The sequence below is a fragment of the Alosa sapidissima genome, chromosome 3 (assembly GCF_018492685.1).
Source record: "Alosa sapidissima isolate fAloSap1 chromosome 3, fAloSap1.pri, whole genome shotgun sequence".
Taxonomy (NCBI): Eukaryota; Metazoa; Chordata; class Actinopteri; order Clupeiformes; family Clupeidae; genus Alosa; species Alosa sapidissima.
Genome location: NC_055959.1, coordinates 37,235,863 through 37,252,540, shown reverse-complemented (window position 1 = coordinate 37,252,540; position 16,678 = coordinate 37,235,863). Strand labels below are relative to the sequence as shown.

General features: G+C 44.2%; 3 protein-coding genes across 6 annotated transcripts in view; 2 read left to right on the top strand and 1 right to left on the bottom strand.

Annotated features, from left to right (window-relative positions):
* Positions 1-618: 618 nt before the first annotated feature.
* atxn7l3b (ataxin 7 like 3b) lies at positions 619-7,823 on the top strand. Of its 3 annotated transcripts, none has more exons than XM_042086203.1 (8): positions 619-918; positions 1,710-1,830; positions 2,161-2,293; positions 3,120-3,291; positions 4,103-4,203; positions 4,554-4,612; positions 4,942-4,987; positions 6,485-7,823. In XM_042086203.1, exons 2-8 carry the CDS (start codon positions 1,780-1,782, stop codon positions 6,562-6,564), a joined length of 642 nt encoding a protein of 213 aa, XP_041942137.1. In that variant the 5' UTR covers positions 619-918; positions 1,710-1,779; the 3' UTR covers positions 6,565-7,823. The 3 variants fall into 3 exon arrangements, with proteins under 3 accessions (XP_041942137.1, XP_041942139.1, XP_041942138.1); XM_042086205.1 differs by having other exon boundaries at positions 624-918; positions 4,554-4,576; XM_042086204.1 differs by lacking the exon at positions 619-918 and adding an exon at positions 1,092-1,367.
* Positions 7,824-8,853: 1,030 nt separating this feature from the next.
* Positions 8,854-12,231, bottom strand: LOC121705295 (transmembrane and ubiquitin-like domain-containing protein 2). The gene is made up of 3 exons (XM_042086198.1): positions 12,092-12,231; positions 10,927-11,557; positions 8,854-9,960 (listed from the first exon to the last, which is right to left on the bottom strand). The coding sequence occupies exons 1-3, from the start codon at positions 12,183-12,185 to the stop codon at positions 9,537-9,539; spliced, it is 1,149 nt and encodes a 382-aa protein (XP_041942132.1). The 5' UTR covers positions 12,186-12,231; the 3' UTR covers positions 8,854-9,536.
* Positions 11,562-16,678, top strand: part of smarcd2 (SWI/SNF related, matrix associated, actin dependent regulator of chromatin, subfamily d, member 2) — a 15,299-nt gene continuing 10,182 nt past the window's right edge. The window contains exons 1-4 of one of the 2 annotated variants that reach the window (XM_042086194.1): positions 11,562-11,582; positions 13,988-14,184; positions 15,573-15,615; positions 15,705-15,827. In XM_042086194.1, the coding sequence (XP_041942128.1) occupies positions 14,006-14,184; positions 15,573-15,615; positions 15,705-15,827 (345 nt within the window). In that variant the 5' untranslated portion in view covers positions 11,562-11,582; positions 13,988-14,005. Of the gene's footprint in view, positions 11,583-12,569; positions 13,136-13,987; positions 14,185-15,572; positions 15,616-15,704; positions 15,828-16,678 lie in introns of those variants that run through there. The other variant, XM_042086193.1, reaches the window with a different exon arrangement.

The following is a 16,678-nucleotide window of genomic DNA, read 5'->3' as shown; positions in this document are numbered from 1 at the left end:
CAATTCCTTTTACATTCTCCAAGGTATTAACATTAACATTTTTTATAACTCCATGTAGGATGTTTCTGTACATAAATGTAAGCACTGTGGCAGTAGTAATGCAATATTTAGAAAATGTACTCTTGATACTCAAGTACTTAAATACTTTTACTTAAGTAGACATCTGACTGTTGTACTTTTACTTGCACTTGAGTAAAATTTAGCAAAGGGTATCTGTACTTTTACTCAAGTAATGAAGCTGTGTACTCTGTCCGCCTCTGGTTATTCATGCAGTTTGCAACTCAGTGCGCTAAATAAAGTTTGGTCAGATTCAGTTATGACTGAAGGCATGGAATACTTCACAGAAAAATAGAATATAGGGTAGTCATATAATGTAACCCTAACTATTTTCACATAATCAGTCTATGAGAATTAATGTAGCAGTTTGATAGGATCATACAATAGAATCTCCAAAGTAGGCTACAGATTACATTTGATTTAAGAAAAACTGAAACATTTGTTTTCAAAATAGACTATTAATTTCAGTTGGTCAAATTCTTCTAATCAACGCCCTAGTACGCCTAGAGCCAGTTCGCCTTGTCTTCACAGAAGGAATCCCTGCCATCTGCGCCAAGTGAATGCTGACGTTTGGCTATCGATTGGCCAGCCTGGAGACGACTGCAAACCCGTTGACAGCAATGCATTCGAGGCGATGGACTTAGCAGGGCTGCTCAGAGCGGTATATGATTCCTAATATAGGCTACGAGCGGAAGGGTATCACACAGCAGCCTAGCCTATGCACTGTCCTTCTCTTTCATTGACTATAGCTTTAAACGTTAAGTTTGATCTGATTTGAATATCGATTGGATCAAATGAGCAGTCGCAGTGTAATAAGAAGGAATGCTCAATCGAAGCCTGCAACGGCCCGCTCGGTTCTCGGTGAGTAACGTCGATTAAAAGTGGCAAAATAACTATAACGCCCAGTTAAGAACTGGTAGCCTAATGTGTTGTTCTAAATTAGCCAAATCTACGAATCGTAAGGGTGAAAGTGTGGTTGATATTCCAGTCTTGTAGATGTAACATTTTAGCAACGACCAGGCTGTGTTGCAGACACAATGTTACTTTGATAGCAGGTTATGGCGTTACAACGTAACACTTAGCGTAGCATACTTGACAAAGACCTTTGTTCAGAAATTTGGGTCGTTTGGTTTTGCCGGCTGAAATATCAGGCCACCACTGTTGTCAACAATCAAGTGTGTGGGCCTATCATAAGTCGATTACTGCCTACTCTCAGTTTACCAGTAGCCTACAATTCAGTCGGTTCAACAGCAGTGGAGATGTCAACAGATTAATTGGAAAACTTCGGTGGTTAAAATAGTGAAACATGGGTATGCAAGGCATTATGATCTAGCCTACTGCTGGTTAACGCTTCTCGTGGCTTGCAGTAGGATATGGTTGAGCTTTGCGAAATCACTGAACGCACCGGACGCCGCCATTGTGTTAACCACCTTTAATCCTTCGTGTTCAAGTTGTTTGTGATGTAAAGCGATGTAGCCTATGCGGCATATATGGCCATATGATGTCAGAAGTGGGCAAGGAGAGGATTTGCTTTAGTCTGATTTTTTTTTTTTATCTTTATGCTATGTAGCCGCCTGCATTCACGCTTGAACCACATTACCGGTGCGAAGACGTAGCCTAATATGTTTTCTTTGTCTTCTTCTCTATTGCAGCCCTGTAGCTCCCGATGCCTGCTGCGCTACACTATGTAGACAGCAGTGCCTCCTCCTTTAGTTTTTGCAAATGAAAATGGAGGAGATGTCACTGTCCGGCCTGGACAACAGCAAGATGGAGGTAAGGACGGTGTGGTACAGTGGGTTACAGCAGCAGGGCTGGCCCCGTTTGCCCCCCTAGTCGAGCACCACAAACGGCTTGAATCGCAGAACCCCCCACCCACCTACAATAACACCGTATGCATCCCATATGTTGGGGGATTGGCTGGATCAAGCTGGAGCCAGAATTCTTGATTTATAACCTTGTGTCAGACAAACTGCTGTCTTTTTCTCAGGCAAAGTCCTCTCTACGGTAATAGTTGCCTGCTGAAGGAAATATGTGAGCTGTGTGCTAATGTGTTGAGGCAGCAGGCCGAGGAGGTAGGCTTAATGTGTTGTGACTGGCACGCAGGGTATCGCCCAGGATATTCTGACAGATCTGGTTGAGGACGCGTGCCTGGGCTTGTGTTTCGAGGTGCACCGCGCTGTCAAACAGGGCTACTTCTTCCTGGACGACACGGACCAGGAGAGCATGAAGGAGTACGGTAAGGCCAAAGCACGCGTGCTGCCTAACTGTGATGCATCTCCGCTGCTTTGTCTTGATAACCTGCTGACTAACGGTCCTTGCACTGGGTTTGTGTTGCAGTGGAATGTGGGTTTTTTCCACGGGACATCTGTTGGTGTCTGTGGGTTTAAAATCAATGAATCGGTTGTGATCCACCATATTATGCTGGTAGATGACAACATGGGCCTCTCTTCCGTCTGTAAATGCTTACTTACTCCCAGACTCATTTATTAAATGACTTTTCACATCTTAATGAAAAAGTATATATCGTATGTTCACATTAATGAATTGCACAGCAATGCATGTAGTATTCTGTATGATCCTGAAGCACAGACAGACTGTATAGGCCCCATGTATGGAGGGCTTTCCTTTTCCTGAAATTCCTCTTCCCTCCAACCACACACATTCCCCCTGTCCTTTCCTTCTTCCTATTTCCTGGATTTCCCGTCTAGTGCATGTAGGCTACTCCCCGTCTGAACAGGATTGTGCTTCTCTAACTAGCAGCAGATTCCGTAGCACTCCAGAACTGATCTTTTAGACATTCCCACGGCCATTCCAGAGATGGTCGTCATGGGATTTCTAAAGTTGCAGATTCAATCCCTGTCAATCATTTTATTGCAAACATTCATGGCACCCTCAACACAGGTAAAACATTTACCGGTAAAAATTACACTGAAAAAGAGGCTGATCTGAATCCACACTGCATTAGCAAGTGTATTAAGATTGCATTACAAAGATTTGTAAACATGGAAATGTCACAGAAGAATGGAGAACATGCACCAAAGTATATATTTTGTTCCCCATAGAAATCGTGGACCAGCCAGGGGTGGACATCTTTGGCCAGGTGTACAACCAGTGGAAGAACAAGGAGTGTGTGTGTCCCAACTGTAGCCGCAGCATCGCGGCGTCGCGCTTCGCACCACACCTGGAGAAGTGCCTGGGCATGGGCAGGAACAGTAGCCGCATCGCTAACCGCAGGTGAGAGTCCAGGGGCCGTAGCCATTCACAGGTGAGGTAAGATGACGGGGGAGTGCGGTATAACCAACCCCCACCTCAGATAGACGATCACAAGTCAGGTTGTGGTAAGGTGGAGCTAGAGCTATAGAAAGAGAGAGTTGTGACACCCTTTGATGTCGCCGCCACACAATCAACATTATCAAAAAAAACCTGTGCTGAATGGCTGTATCACAGGAAGGTGGGATATGTTTCTGATGCTGGAGGGCATAATCTAGCAATTCATTGGCTACTGACTAAGTGATTGGCAGTTTTCAGTTCCAAAACTCTCCATAACCCGGAAACTGGCATGGAAAGTGCTGCCATCTTTTTCCACAGTCTCCTATGGGAGTGTGGCCACTCTGTTTCCTCTACCGCTCTGGGTGGGTACTCCAAGTATGTGGTTTAGTGATAAACCTGGGTAAGTTAACTCAGTTAGTGGTAAATCTCCTACAACAAGAGCCCTATGGCATCGTTTTAATGGGTGAATGAAGCCATACAGCTCTTCTATTAGGAGGTTTACCACTTACTCTGAGTTAGCTTACCCAGGTTTGACTAAACCACATACTTGGGAGTACCCCCCAGGTGAAAGTTGGGGGAGGGGTATAACCATAAACGGCACAGGTACAGGATTGAGACATGGCCAACCACAGGGGAAACTGAGGGGTGAGGAGTCAGACATAGCCAATGTTGGTGAGACTGGTGCTGAGACTTGGTGAGAGAGGTGCTGTTTGTGTGTGTGTGTGTGTGTGTGTGTGTGTGTGTGTGATCATGATGTGCTATGTGTGTCCCGTAGAATTGCCAGTGGCAACAACACCAACAACAAGTCGGAGAGCGACCAGGAGGACAATGACGATGCCAACGATAACGACTGGTCCTACGGCGCAGAAAAGAAAGGTGATGGCATGTTCAGGGGTCCAAAGGCGCTGCGGACTGGTTAAAGCAAAGGCGCTGTGGACTGGTTAAAGCAAATGGAACAATGACTAACTCATATGGTCATGTTTCTATGTGTTTTAACCAGAAAACATTGTCTATTAAACAAATGTCCACATAATCTTGGCCTATGAATCATTCATACAATCAGTTGTATGATTTCTAATTAAGCTGAGTAAATTAGTAGCAGGAGTGATCATGCATGGGGGGTATTCCACTGTTTGCCCCACATCCCCTTTTTACTAATTTCCTCTTGCTGTCTGTCTTTCTCCCTCTCCCTTTGAATCTCTCTCCTCTCCCTCTCTCTCCCTCAGCCAAGAAGAGAAAGTCAGATAAGGTATTTTTACATTCTTTGAAACAACCTGTAGCATTGGTAAGTGTGTTTTTTATTTTACCGCACAGCTATCTGACTGAGGCTTTTGAATGGCCCCTCCATCCTCTCACAGAGATTTGGACATTTTAATTGTTCCTGGATGTGTTTTCTGTACCCCAGCTCTGGTGTATTCAGATTTGACCTCAAGCTCTTATGTGAAAGTCACCAATAGCCTACCAGAGCAGATGTTGTTTCCTCTGTGGTATCTGACTTGACTATGCCTCCTACAGTAGCTGTGGTTGTTTTAGGTCATGTGTAAAAAAATAAGCAATATTGTTGGATGGATTAGATGAGATTGTGAGTCCTGCCTCTCTCTGTTTTGCACACAGAATCCAAACTCCCCAAGAAGATCCAAATCTCTCAAGCATAAAAACGGTGAGTATCACAGTCCCACAGTAGCAAAGGGTTGACTAAAGTTGGCACACTAAAGGCCCACATCATACTAAAGGGCCTGGCGCTTGAAACAAAACAAAAGAATGCCCCTGCTAAAACATAAACAACCAAACAAAACTCTTTTTGGTTATTAAAGGGCATGGTCATTTGAACATTTTTCAAGGATCACAACAATAAGCATATTCATTGTTTTTACGAATGTCTGGTTGTTTATTACCTGACACGGCCTACTGTTACACTGCCCACTCTGTGAGGGATCTGGTGAGTGAAATAGGATCTGAGCTCTTAAAAGCTTTTAAACGCACAATGAAATGAGGAATTGGAGAGAGAACACAGGCACTGGGACCTAGTCTCATTGTGCGTCTTTCACAACAGTTCCTCACACCAAACCGCCCTCAGCCGCCCACTGCACTCACGTGGATCCTCATAAAGCAGCTTAGGATTGTTAGTTTCATAAAAGCTATACTGGGTATTTAACCCTATTTAACAACTAGTTAGGTGTATATAACAACACAGCATTATTTTGGTTTAATAATAATGATAATCGTTAGTTGTGTATATTTTCATAGTCAGTTAATTTGTCCATGGACTGGATTCATGTACTAGAATCTGATTTAGCTTAAAGCGTAACTCGCCAAAATGCAACCTAGGGTCTTTTTGTGAATGTACCCAAGTCAACCTTTTTTTAAAAGCATAATTACATCGGAAGCGCCACTTTTAAGCTTGTCCGTGTTGTCGTTTTCGGGTCAAATGGCCTTTTGCATGGGAATCGTAGGGGCACTACTATTTTGATACATGATCTCGTCAAAATATTTTTAAAACATTTTTAAAACACTAAGACTCGACACAACATGAAACTTTGATCGTAGTATCATTAGTCTCTCTACACATGAACTCGAGCATTGAGAACATTGTTTGTGTACACAGAGTTTACTAAAAGAAGGTTTTGAACAACTCACTTGGTTTTTCTGCTCACCGCCATCTTGCCAGTCAAGGAGTGAGTTGTCCAAAACCTTTTGTCCAACTTTTTAGTAAACTCTGTGTACCCAAACAATGTTCTCAATGCTCGAGTTGATGTGTAGAGACACTGATGATACTGTACATCAATCAAAGTTTCATGTTGTGTCGAGCCTCCTTAGTGTTAAAAATAGCGATTTTGACGCGATCATGTGTAGTGGTGTCCCTACGATTCCCATTCAAAAGGCCATTTGACCCGAAAACACGGACAATCCGGCGTAATTATGCTTTTAAACTAAAGTTTGACTCGGGTACATTCACAAAAAGACCCTAGGTTGCATTTTGGTGAGAGTTACACTTAAAGAAAAGAACGTTGGGTTAAGACATGATCAAATGTTCAAACCTGCTGTGGTTACAGTAGTTTTGTGATTGGCATAACGGAAGCCATTTAAGCAGAATGAATGAACCTGTCCATTTTTGTCCTTCTCTGCCTCTCCACTGTCTGTGGTCGCATCCCGACAGCTTTGCTGGGCCCTAAACGTCGTGTGGAGAATCAGGAAAGCCCATGTGTGTTGCTAAGAGACGAGGCGTTTCCACAGTGACCAAGTGAAGCAGGAGACCATCAGACACCACCCACACATCACTACAACGATCTCTCCATAAACAACAGGAAAACGAGAAAAGAAAAAATGAATCGCACATCACACGGTCAACATCTCACCACTTCAGAAGAGGAGGAGGAGGAGAAAGAGATGGAGGAGAAGGAAGAGGAAGGATCTGTTCTTCTGTTTACACAAGTGTTCAACAACAAAAAAACTTTTTGCTCGAAAATAACGTTTGTGTCTCTGCTGTTGCTGTTTATTTTTCCCGACATATTTGCACAAGGAAATGAGAAGGTGTTGGACAGAACAAACATCGTCGCTAATACTTGTTGACCTGTTGCTGCATGGGCCGCCCTCCTGTAACCCCACTCACCCTGACCACACAGCTGATGACTCTTAAACGACGGCGCTTCTGGTCTGGCCTGGGTACGGTCCTCACCGGGCAGGCTCGTTCCACCACGGCCGGGGTGTGGTGCGGTGCGGTGGAGGGTATATCTGGTGGCGTTGGGGAAAGCGCACAATGTGTAAGCACTCAGGGGAGATGGCAGGAACAGCTGAGCTGTGTGTGACAGTCGTTACTGTGGCAGTCAGAAGCAGCCGAGCTCAGAGCTGCAAACTCATTGATTTGCCTCCTGCCGCTCTGATATGCATATGCATCTATCTTACTGAATAAGAAACAAAAAGAGAAACGATTTTAACTCTCAGTTCACATTAGGTGTTTTTTTTTTTGTGTGTCTCAAATGATGGCAGAACATAAGTTGGTCTGTGATTGTTTTACTCTTTTTTTTTTCTCTCTCTTTTCTTTTTGGTCTATCTGTTTTCACGTGTTCAGTGTTGTCCTTTACAGTTAGTCCATAATGTAGTAGTCGAATTACACACAGGCAGCGGGGAGGCTTTTAAATCACGTTGTGGAACTGGACAAAACACATTGAGATGTCTGGCATCACTCAAAAGGCATCACTCAAAAGGACTTCCTCTGTCTCAAGATTGTCGTGCCACTGGCATTGCCTTGGGGACGGACTATATTCTTTTAAATATGAATCAAGTGTTGTTTTTTTTGTTCTTTCTCTTGCTCTCTTTCTCTCGGATCTCTTTCGTTCCATTTATTAGCTGTTTACATTGTAAGGAATCATTTCTATCTTCACTGTGTTGTAACTGTGTATATTTGATGGTAAAAATGCTGCTACACTGGCCATGAGTCTTCAACTTGTGGACATCCTCACCCACACATAATAAACCACCTGAACTCAAAACCTCAATCTGTGACTGTGTCTCATCCTTATGGGAAACAATATCCTCAAAAATACATAACAAAACACCTGAACTCAAAACCTCAATCTGTGATTGCCATCTTATTCGTATGACAAACAACATCTTGTCTGTACTATGTCCAAGCAGTAGCATGTGTTACAGTAGGTTCAATAGTAAGATTTCAACTGTAAGATTATTTGTGGAGTCTTCCCATAAAATAAGAGCTGGATAGCCATGCAGAATGGATCCTGTCACTTTGGAAACATGGATCTCTGTGTAAAACTACATTTTCTGGTTTATCTCTGGTCAATAACAGAATTCCGCCCTTATACTGATTTCAGGAATACCACAGTTTGGTTTCACCTTGTGAGAGAATGATGTCTTTTCTGGAAGAATATCTTCCTTCAGGCTTCTTTTTTGTCTTTTCTGAGACACACAGTTAGTAGCGGTCAGCTCAAGTGGGTCCAGCCCAGCCCTGACCCGGTCATCACAGATCCCCTCCCAAATCTGCTCCAGAACCAGCTGCTGGCCAGAACTCTAGTTGTGAGAGGCATATTTGCACAGAAAGGAATTTGGACCAGCAATACAGACTTCTTGTTAACCAGGCGCCTCTGCACTGTACCTGGCAAAGTCCATTGTGGTTGTTTTTAGTTTCCTTAGATTTACCCTACTGTAGGTATACTTGGATTGACACAGAGGAATTGAGAGATTGGCACAGTGTTTTCACCTTGGTGAGCTATATGCATCACATGCTCCATGCTGTTTTACTGGCAGGCCATCTGAGGCTGTCTCTACCTCTGATATTACATTACATTACATTTGGCTGACGCATTTTTAACCAAAGCGACTAACAACATGGTAACCGTTAAGTTTTAAAGCAATTCTCTCAACAATTTTAGGACAATTTAAAAATGGTATACATGAGTACAGTAAGAATAAGTGCATCAGTGATGTTTTTAAACAGTTGATTGTCAGTTCAAGACAGCTGGTATCATATTAACGTGCATGCTTAAGGAAAACACTAATGGACAATAAGTAATTTCCACATCACTCTTTATTCACATCAGATTGAGTACAAAGTCAACAGGAGACAATGAGGTTCCACTCTGGAATGAAATATGCTTCATATGCAGTATAGAAACAGTGTGAGTTAATGTCCTCATACAGCGCTGTGGTAACGTGAGACATCTTGTGTGTGTGTGTGTACATACAGTATGCCTGTCACATTACAGTTCCTTTTCAGACACCGTTACTTTAAGGCATCCTTATCACACACATACAATAGAGGTCAGAATGAAGCTTGTATTTAAAGACGTGACTGCAATGCAAGTTTCTGTAACTGATGCGGTAATGTTGTGGACTGTTGCCGATCACCATGGCGATTACCAAACGTCTTGCCAAACGTCTATTTAAGTTGTGAAATTGTTTTATGCTGTACTTGTTCCTGGACTGCAAGAATGCCAACACAATCAATATTCGAATTCCACAATAGAAAAGCCCATTCTGACTTCGTATTTGTTTTTTGTTTTTTAATAACATTACTCTCTTTGGACACATGCTGATGTCCTTCGCATGCCATAAAAAGTACAAAACACGGCCATGCCATAGAATATTCATGCTTGCACTCAAGTGCAAGCGGATCTCTGCACCTCACTCCAACCTGGCAACCCCTCTAACGTCACCGTCACCACAGCTCCTCTCCGTGATGCTCCCGGTGGGCCTCAGCGTCCGTACATGCCAAAGATTAAGAAGCTGAAGAAGATGGTGACTCCTACTAGGGATATGGTGGCCGGCGCCGTGAACAGCTGTCTGTAGTTGATGCGGAAGTACCAGATGACCGCCAGCGTCAGCACGAACATGGGCACTACCAGACTGCCCACGTTCATGTCCAGTCCTCCGTCTGCGGCCGGTGCAGACCCGGCTCCAGGACCCATCCTCGGCTCTGCCTGCGAGCCCAGGGACGCCCCTTCGGACCTGGGGTCTGCCCCTGGAGGAGCGCCCTCTGGTGGTGCGTTCTGGGAGATGTGGCAGTGGATGACACTGTTGTGGGTGATGTTGAGAGAGAGCAGCGTCTGGTTGGGATCTCGGAGCAACTGGCCCTGGAAAATCAGCTTGATCTGACGCTCCTTCCCCGAGAAATATTTACTGAGAGAGAAATGACAAGAGAGATTATAACATTAAAAATAAAAACACACTCAGGTACACAAAGTGCTCAGCTGCTCGGCTTTATCATCAGTTTGACTACCATACTTTTAAAGATTTCGTTTACAGCAATCCCATTGGCTGTGACTGATCTGGTCAAATTTACCCCCAATCTTGGCAGGGTATATTTCACCCAATTGATATAGAGTTAATTTATGGACTGCTTAAGTTTATAACCACATTGGCAGCCAGTCCCTAGAGCTTTGTAACATAATGTCAAGGAGAATGTAGAGGATTTCCACTGGCTTTTGTACACCAACTGCTACCCATATCACTCCTGAGCTACATCTTACATTTACATTACATGCATCCATTTAGCAGATGTTTTTATCCAAAATGACTTACATAATATGTCCACTACATAACAAGTGACATTTTCCCCAGAGCAACTTAAGTGTCTTGTTTTAGGGTACAACGGTGGAAGCCTGGAATTGAACCCACAACTATTCAGGTTACTGCATGCTAGCCCAGTTCCTTAGCCACCATGCTACCACCACACCATATCTTGTCCAGTGTTTCCCATACATTATCTTATTTGTGGCGGCCCACCACAATATCTACATTGACCACCACACAATGATTTTCCATGTTGTACTATTTCAATTGGATGGAATTCTTTCATTGTAGAGCTATGTGCACCTTTGTAAAGCCTCTCCTTGTTGCTGTGTCTCTCAACGAACCTACATGCATGTTTAAAGACAACATTAACAATCCTGCAAGGTATAGAAGGCTAAATTGGGCTTAAATCTGGTTAGCATCATAACCCCGCTGTGCTAATTTGTTAAAAACGTATGTATTCAAGTTAATTCTGCAAACCTACCACCACAAATATAATTCAATTCTGTGGGAAACACTGTTGTCCTGACCTTGCTCCCATCTGGCTTGACCTGACCTAAATTACTGACTCACCTTGTGAGGAGGCCAACGGTGGCCTGGGGCCCGAGAACAGCCAGCTCCTCTGTGTCGTTCAGAAACTTCAGCCTCACTGTGATGTCTGTGGCTGTGGCAGAGGAAGAGGAGGAAGTGGTCATTCCCTCTGTTGGTTTCCCCTTCTCCGTGTCCAGGCCCTCCTCTGAGGGCAAAGAGGAGGGGATTGCGGATACAGGGCTGCTTGGTACTACTGTCCGTTTGTGGAGACCCTGTATGTCCAAATGCTGGTCTACAACACCGCTGACAGCTGGTCCGCTGGCATCGTCCAGGGATGAATCCTCACCTCCTGCGGAGTCCAGTCCCGAGTCCTCATCCTCTGGCTTGTCCTCCTGAGAGTGCGTGGTCGGCTCGGGCTCCACGGGGTCGGCGCTGGGAGCTGACCGACTGTATGGATCAGCGTTTCCCAGACCCACCAGCGGGGAGATGATAGTGCCCATCATGTGGTCGCCATTCTCGGCCACATGCGTGGAGAGCCACGCAAGGACCATGGCCAAGGCCAGGAGGAGCACGCCACCAACCAGTGTCACCTCGTCTCCGACGCCTTCCTCCAGCATCATTAGCGCAAACACCGCCATAGCACTTCGCAGCTCTGGGGTCGGGAGTGGACAGCCTGTGACACACAGCAACGCAACAAGGTAAGTTGTGAAAAGTGGACCACTGTAAAAACCTACGTGACGTCTTTATGAGTGTGCAATGTGCGGTATTAAAGATATATGAAAGTGGAAATCAAAACAATTACATGGAGGTGTGATGATGGGCTACTTGTAAACAAGATTGAAATATTTGTGCCATCACCAAAACCAATCGTTTCCTGTCTTAAAAGCCAAGTGCTCTTGTTTTATACAACGATTAAAACATACTCAATTGATAGCCTCCAAAGCATATGGCGTTTTTTTTGCCTTTGATAAAGTGTTCGTAACTTTCTCAGTAGCCGACTCGAACTAACTAGCAACCCAGATAACAATGTTTGCTCAGCTCAGCTGGAGATGCAACTAGCAAGCAAGCAAGCTACCTAGCTTAAAGCCTGTTAGCTTTCACAACAATCAGATACACTGCTCTTCTGAAACCATTTAAGTGCCGATGTAAACTCGATATCTGATCATGCCACTTATCTTGACAATATCAGGGTTTCTTTTTGAGTTACCTTGAGATATTTCAGAGCATTTCCTCTTGGTTGGTGCAGTCGATGTCCCTGCTTGCTTACAGCCGCATACAAACACAAAAGTGTACGTCAGCATACAATTACGTCAAATGAACTCTGGGTGCTGCTAGTTGGTTGGTCTAACCATGTCTATGGGTCTAACAGTCTGTTACTTCCCAACATAACTTGCAGTGGATGTCACATTAATTGTTTTCATTAAAGCAAGTAAGGTGGACGCCATTAGTTTAGTTTGAGAAATTAATTTACTATTTATTCTGACAAAAAAACGTTAAGTTAAAAGTTGATTGAAATAGGGTCTATATTAAATTATGTAATATAATGTATATTTTATTTATTATTAAATATGCCAACTTAATCTAAGACCCCTTTTTGGAAGTAAGGTTACAGTTTTGGTGTACTATTGTATAGTCAGTGTATATTCTTTTGAAATAGGCCTACAGTGTGTGTAAATTTAGTCTTACAAAGTTTAGAAAGACTTCTCGTCTGATCTGGCAACAAGGTAGGAGGAGGCAGCGTGTTGCTACAGACACACATACGAGTCGCTATCTTTAGACATTGGTCAGGCTCCGCAAATGTTTTGCGAGACAACTATTGGGAGTTATAGGGGGGTTTGACGAAGTTGAAGGTTTTTGGAAAGAGATGACATCTTTAACAGTCGTAACTTTTCTTTTAAAGTAGATTGTATGGTTGTTGTTGTGCAAAACAAAAAACCGTAAGACTTAAGTCAGGTCTTTGTGGGGAAGTCAGAGGTTTTCAGAGACTAGCCAAGGTAACGTAAACTAGCAGTTTGTTGGCGCAGAACAACAACTAGTGGGACTCGAAATATTAGTTTCAAACCGACATCAACAGAAGTTTTGGACTGGAATTATGGCTTCCCGAGCGGGGTTTCCAGGGGGTTCTGGTTCCCCGATGAACCCCGGAGTGAACCCCTTGAACCCAGGACATGCGGGCGGGATGAGGATGGCTGTTATGCAGCCCAACTCGGGATACCGTGGAATGCCCAATTCTATTCCCCCTTACCACCAGGTAAAAAGTTCGTTAGCAGTCATTGTTTGTTTACTAAGCACCTTTCAATGTTTCACATGTGTAGCATAACGTTACTGTTGCACAAGACCTCGTTAGCTGGTAGTGAACACGTTAGCTAATGAAGTGAGTTGGAGGGAAAGACGTGCCAGACCAAGACAACTTTCGTTTATGTCCGAGAGCGACTACCTGACCTTACTAAATTAGTCTGTTGTATGTTTGTGAAGTTGCTTGAAATTCCTTTTCCGAGACCGTTGAGAACATTTGTTTCCTGGTGTTATTTTTTTAATAAAAGGCTGTTTGGATGAAAAATTACCCCGGAACATAGTTAACTTCCGCATTTTCCAGAGAGCAGCGCTGTTTGCGCTTTGGTGTCGCAGTGTTCAGTTAGCAGGACCCCACTGACCGACAAATAAGCAAAACGTCCTCACAATAAACAGTAAATGTTACAAATGATGCATTACGCATGTATAGTGGTTATTACTAATGTGTTGTTATGAATATTCCCTCTTAACTCTCGTAAAGTAGGCCTAGTCATTCTCTATGCTTGTTCACACGCTGATCGGTGACAGTCCACTTACAATCTGGGGTGCTTGTTTAGTGAGTGATTCCTACATTTTCAGCGATTTCCCTATAAAACGTCCACCCACTCAGTCATGGGGATGATTTAAAGGGGTGTAGAAACGTCTTGCAGTCACCTCTGCACGAGGTCTGAGTGTAATAGTTTCCAGATGGAGGTTACTGAGGCCCAAAATTCACAAAGTCAGCGTCCAGTCCAGTCAGATACACACGGTTTCAAGTCCACTTTCTCTGCTCTAAAAAGCTATGCGCTAACAAAGCTGTCTCCTTTCACAGTCATCTCCACAGCGACATATGCCCCCCAACAGAGGAGTGCCCATGCCAGGGATGGGGGGCATGGGGGGCCCGATGCCAGGCCCGTCGTACGGCGGTGGGATGCCCATGCGCTCGGGCATGGGACCGTCTCCTATGGATCCCACACGCAAACGACTCCTCCAGCCACACTCAGCAGGGATGGCCGGCCTCAGGAGAGGGTGAGTGATTCGGACAGAAAACACACACATACACATAAAATCGCTCGCTCTCACAAACACACACACACACACACACACACACACACACACACACACTCTCTCACTAAATGATAGACACACACACACACACACACACACACACACACACACACACACTCTCACTAAATGATACACACACACACACACACACACACACACACACACACACACACACACACTCTCACTAAATGATAGACACACACATACACACACACACACACACACACACACTATACACACACACGAAGTTGGAGCATTTGACAGTTTATAGAACTGATGTTCCCAACAAACAAGACGTCAGAGCTCAGAGCATATGTGAGTTTGTAGAAAGACTCCATACGTACACAGACAAACTCTTTCACACACACCACATCGGGTGCGTATGTGAGTTAATGGGCCTGATGTTATGCGATAGAAAGACCCTTTTGTGCCCATCTTCAGACATGCAGGCTTGTTCCTCCTCTGTCTGCGGAGGGCAGAGGCAGGGTGTGGGAGAGGGTGGGTCTCACACCTAAACAAAGAAGCCTCCTCTGGCTGGGGAGGTCCCATGACTGCCCCAGCTGCTCCTCAGAGCTGGGGGCGTGCAGCGTTGAGGGAATGAGTGACGCTTGAACACACCCAATCCCTGCCCACAGGAGACAGGGGAGGGACCTAGGCCATCAATCACTTACTCACTCACACATCAACAACAACAACCACAAACACAACAATAACAACAACAACAACCACTAACAACAACATGCCTGTGGAAATAAAGAGAAATAAAGAGTTAATTAAAGCATCTCTGTGAGGCAATTTCCTGTTTCAAATAGTTTGCCAGGCCAGCCCTAACAATAGCAACAGATATTGACAGATATATGTATTTGGCTCTTAGCTGGTGTGAACTTAGCTGGCTCTTAGCTGGTAGGAACTAATTTAGCCATGTGAGGTCCACATCTGCCCCAGATTCAGTTAATAAGGGTTTATCAGTTACTCTAAGTTAACTTAGGGTTAGTGTCGCTTTGAATAAAAGTGTCTGCTAAATACGAGTGAAAATATCAGTTATCTTTTAAGGGGGCTTTCCAGTTAGTTTGAATTAATTTACCTAAATGTATTACTAAACCACATACTTCTACAATCTACAGGGAGTGTGTGTTTATAAAACACCAGTCTAGCCTTCAGTTGAATCTCAGATTGCAGCTGGTGTTCATTGTTTCTGCCATGTAGCCTGGAACTCAGGCAGTGAAAAGTAGTGCATTGAGACTGTGGTCTCAACACAGTGGGAGTGAATGACTAAAATGTGTACGTAGGAGTAGACCACGTTGGTGATTGACTGATGTTTTGTCATGTCTTCTCTGTCTTGTTCTTAGTGGAAAACGACGAAAGATGGCAGACAAGGTGCTCCCACAGCGGGTGAGTCCGTCAGCCCCCCCCCCCCCCCTCCTTCCAGTTGAGTTCTTGATGTGTTTGTGTGTTGTTGATGTGTTTGTGTGCTGTTTCAGATCCGAGACCTGGTCCCTGAATCCCAGGCTTACATGGACCTGCTGGCCTTCGAGAGGAAGCTTGACCAGACCATCGCTCGCAAGCGCATGGAGATCCAGGAGGCCATCAAGAAGCCCATCACGGTACGGACCTGTGTCCATCACACGATCCTCCATGGTCATTAGTGATCTCCATAGTTATAAGTGATCCTCCATGGTCATTAGTAATCCTCCATGGTTATCAGTGATCCTCCATGGTCATTAGTGATCCTCCATGGTCATTAGTGATCCTCCATGGTTATCAGTGATCCTCCATGGTCATTAGTGATCCTCCATGGTTATCAGTGATCCTCCATGGTCATTAGTGATCCTCCATGGTTATCAGTGATCCTCCATGGTTATCAGTGATCCTCCATTATCATTAGTGATCCTCCATGCTATGGTCATTAGTGATCCTCCATGGTCATTAGTGATCCTCCATGGTTATTAGTGACAGTGTTTCCCACAGAATTAAATTATATTTGTGGTGGTAGGTTTGCAGAATTAACTTGAATGCATACGTTTTTAACAAATTAGCGCAGCGGGGTTAAGATGCTAACCAGATTTAAGCCCAATTTAGCCTTCTATGCCTTGCAGGATTGTTAATGTTGTCTTTAAACATGCATGTAGGTTCATTGAGAGACACAGAAACAAGGAGAGGCTTTACAAAGGTGCACATAGCTCTACAATGAAAGAATTCCATCCAATTGAAATAGTACAACATGGAAAATCATTGTGTGGTGGTCAATGTAGATATTGTGGTGGGCCGCCACAAATAAGATAATGTATGGGAAACACTGAGTGATCCTCCATGGTCATTAGTGATCCTCCATGGTTATTAGTGAGAAAAGGTTTCTAAGGGTTTTACCAAGAGCCGGCTTCCACACAAAGGGAGGAAAAAGAGATTCTTGAGGGGAGAACGTTTCCTCAGCATTTAATGGAGCACAAAGGTTCAA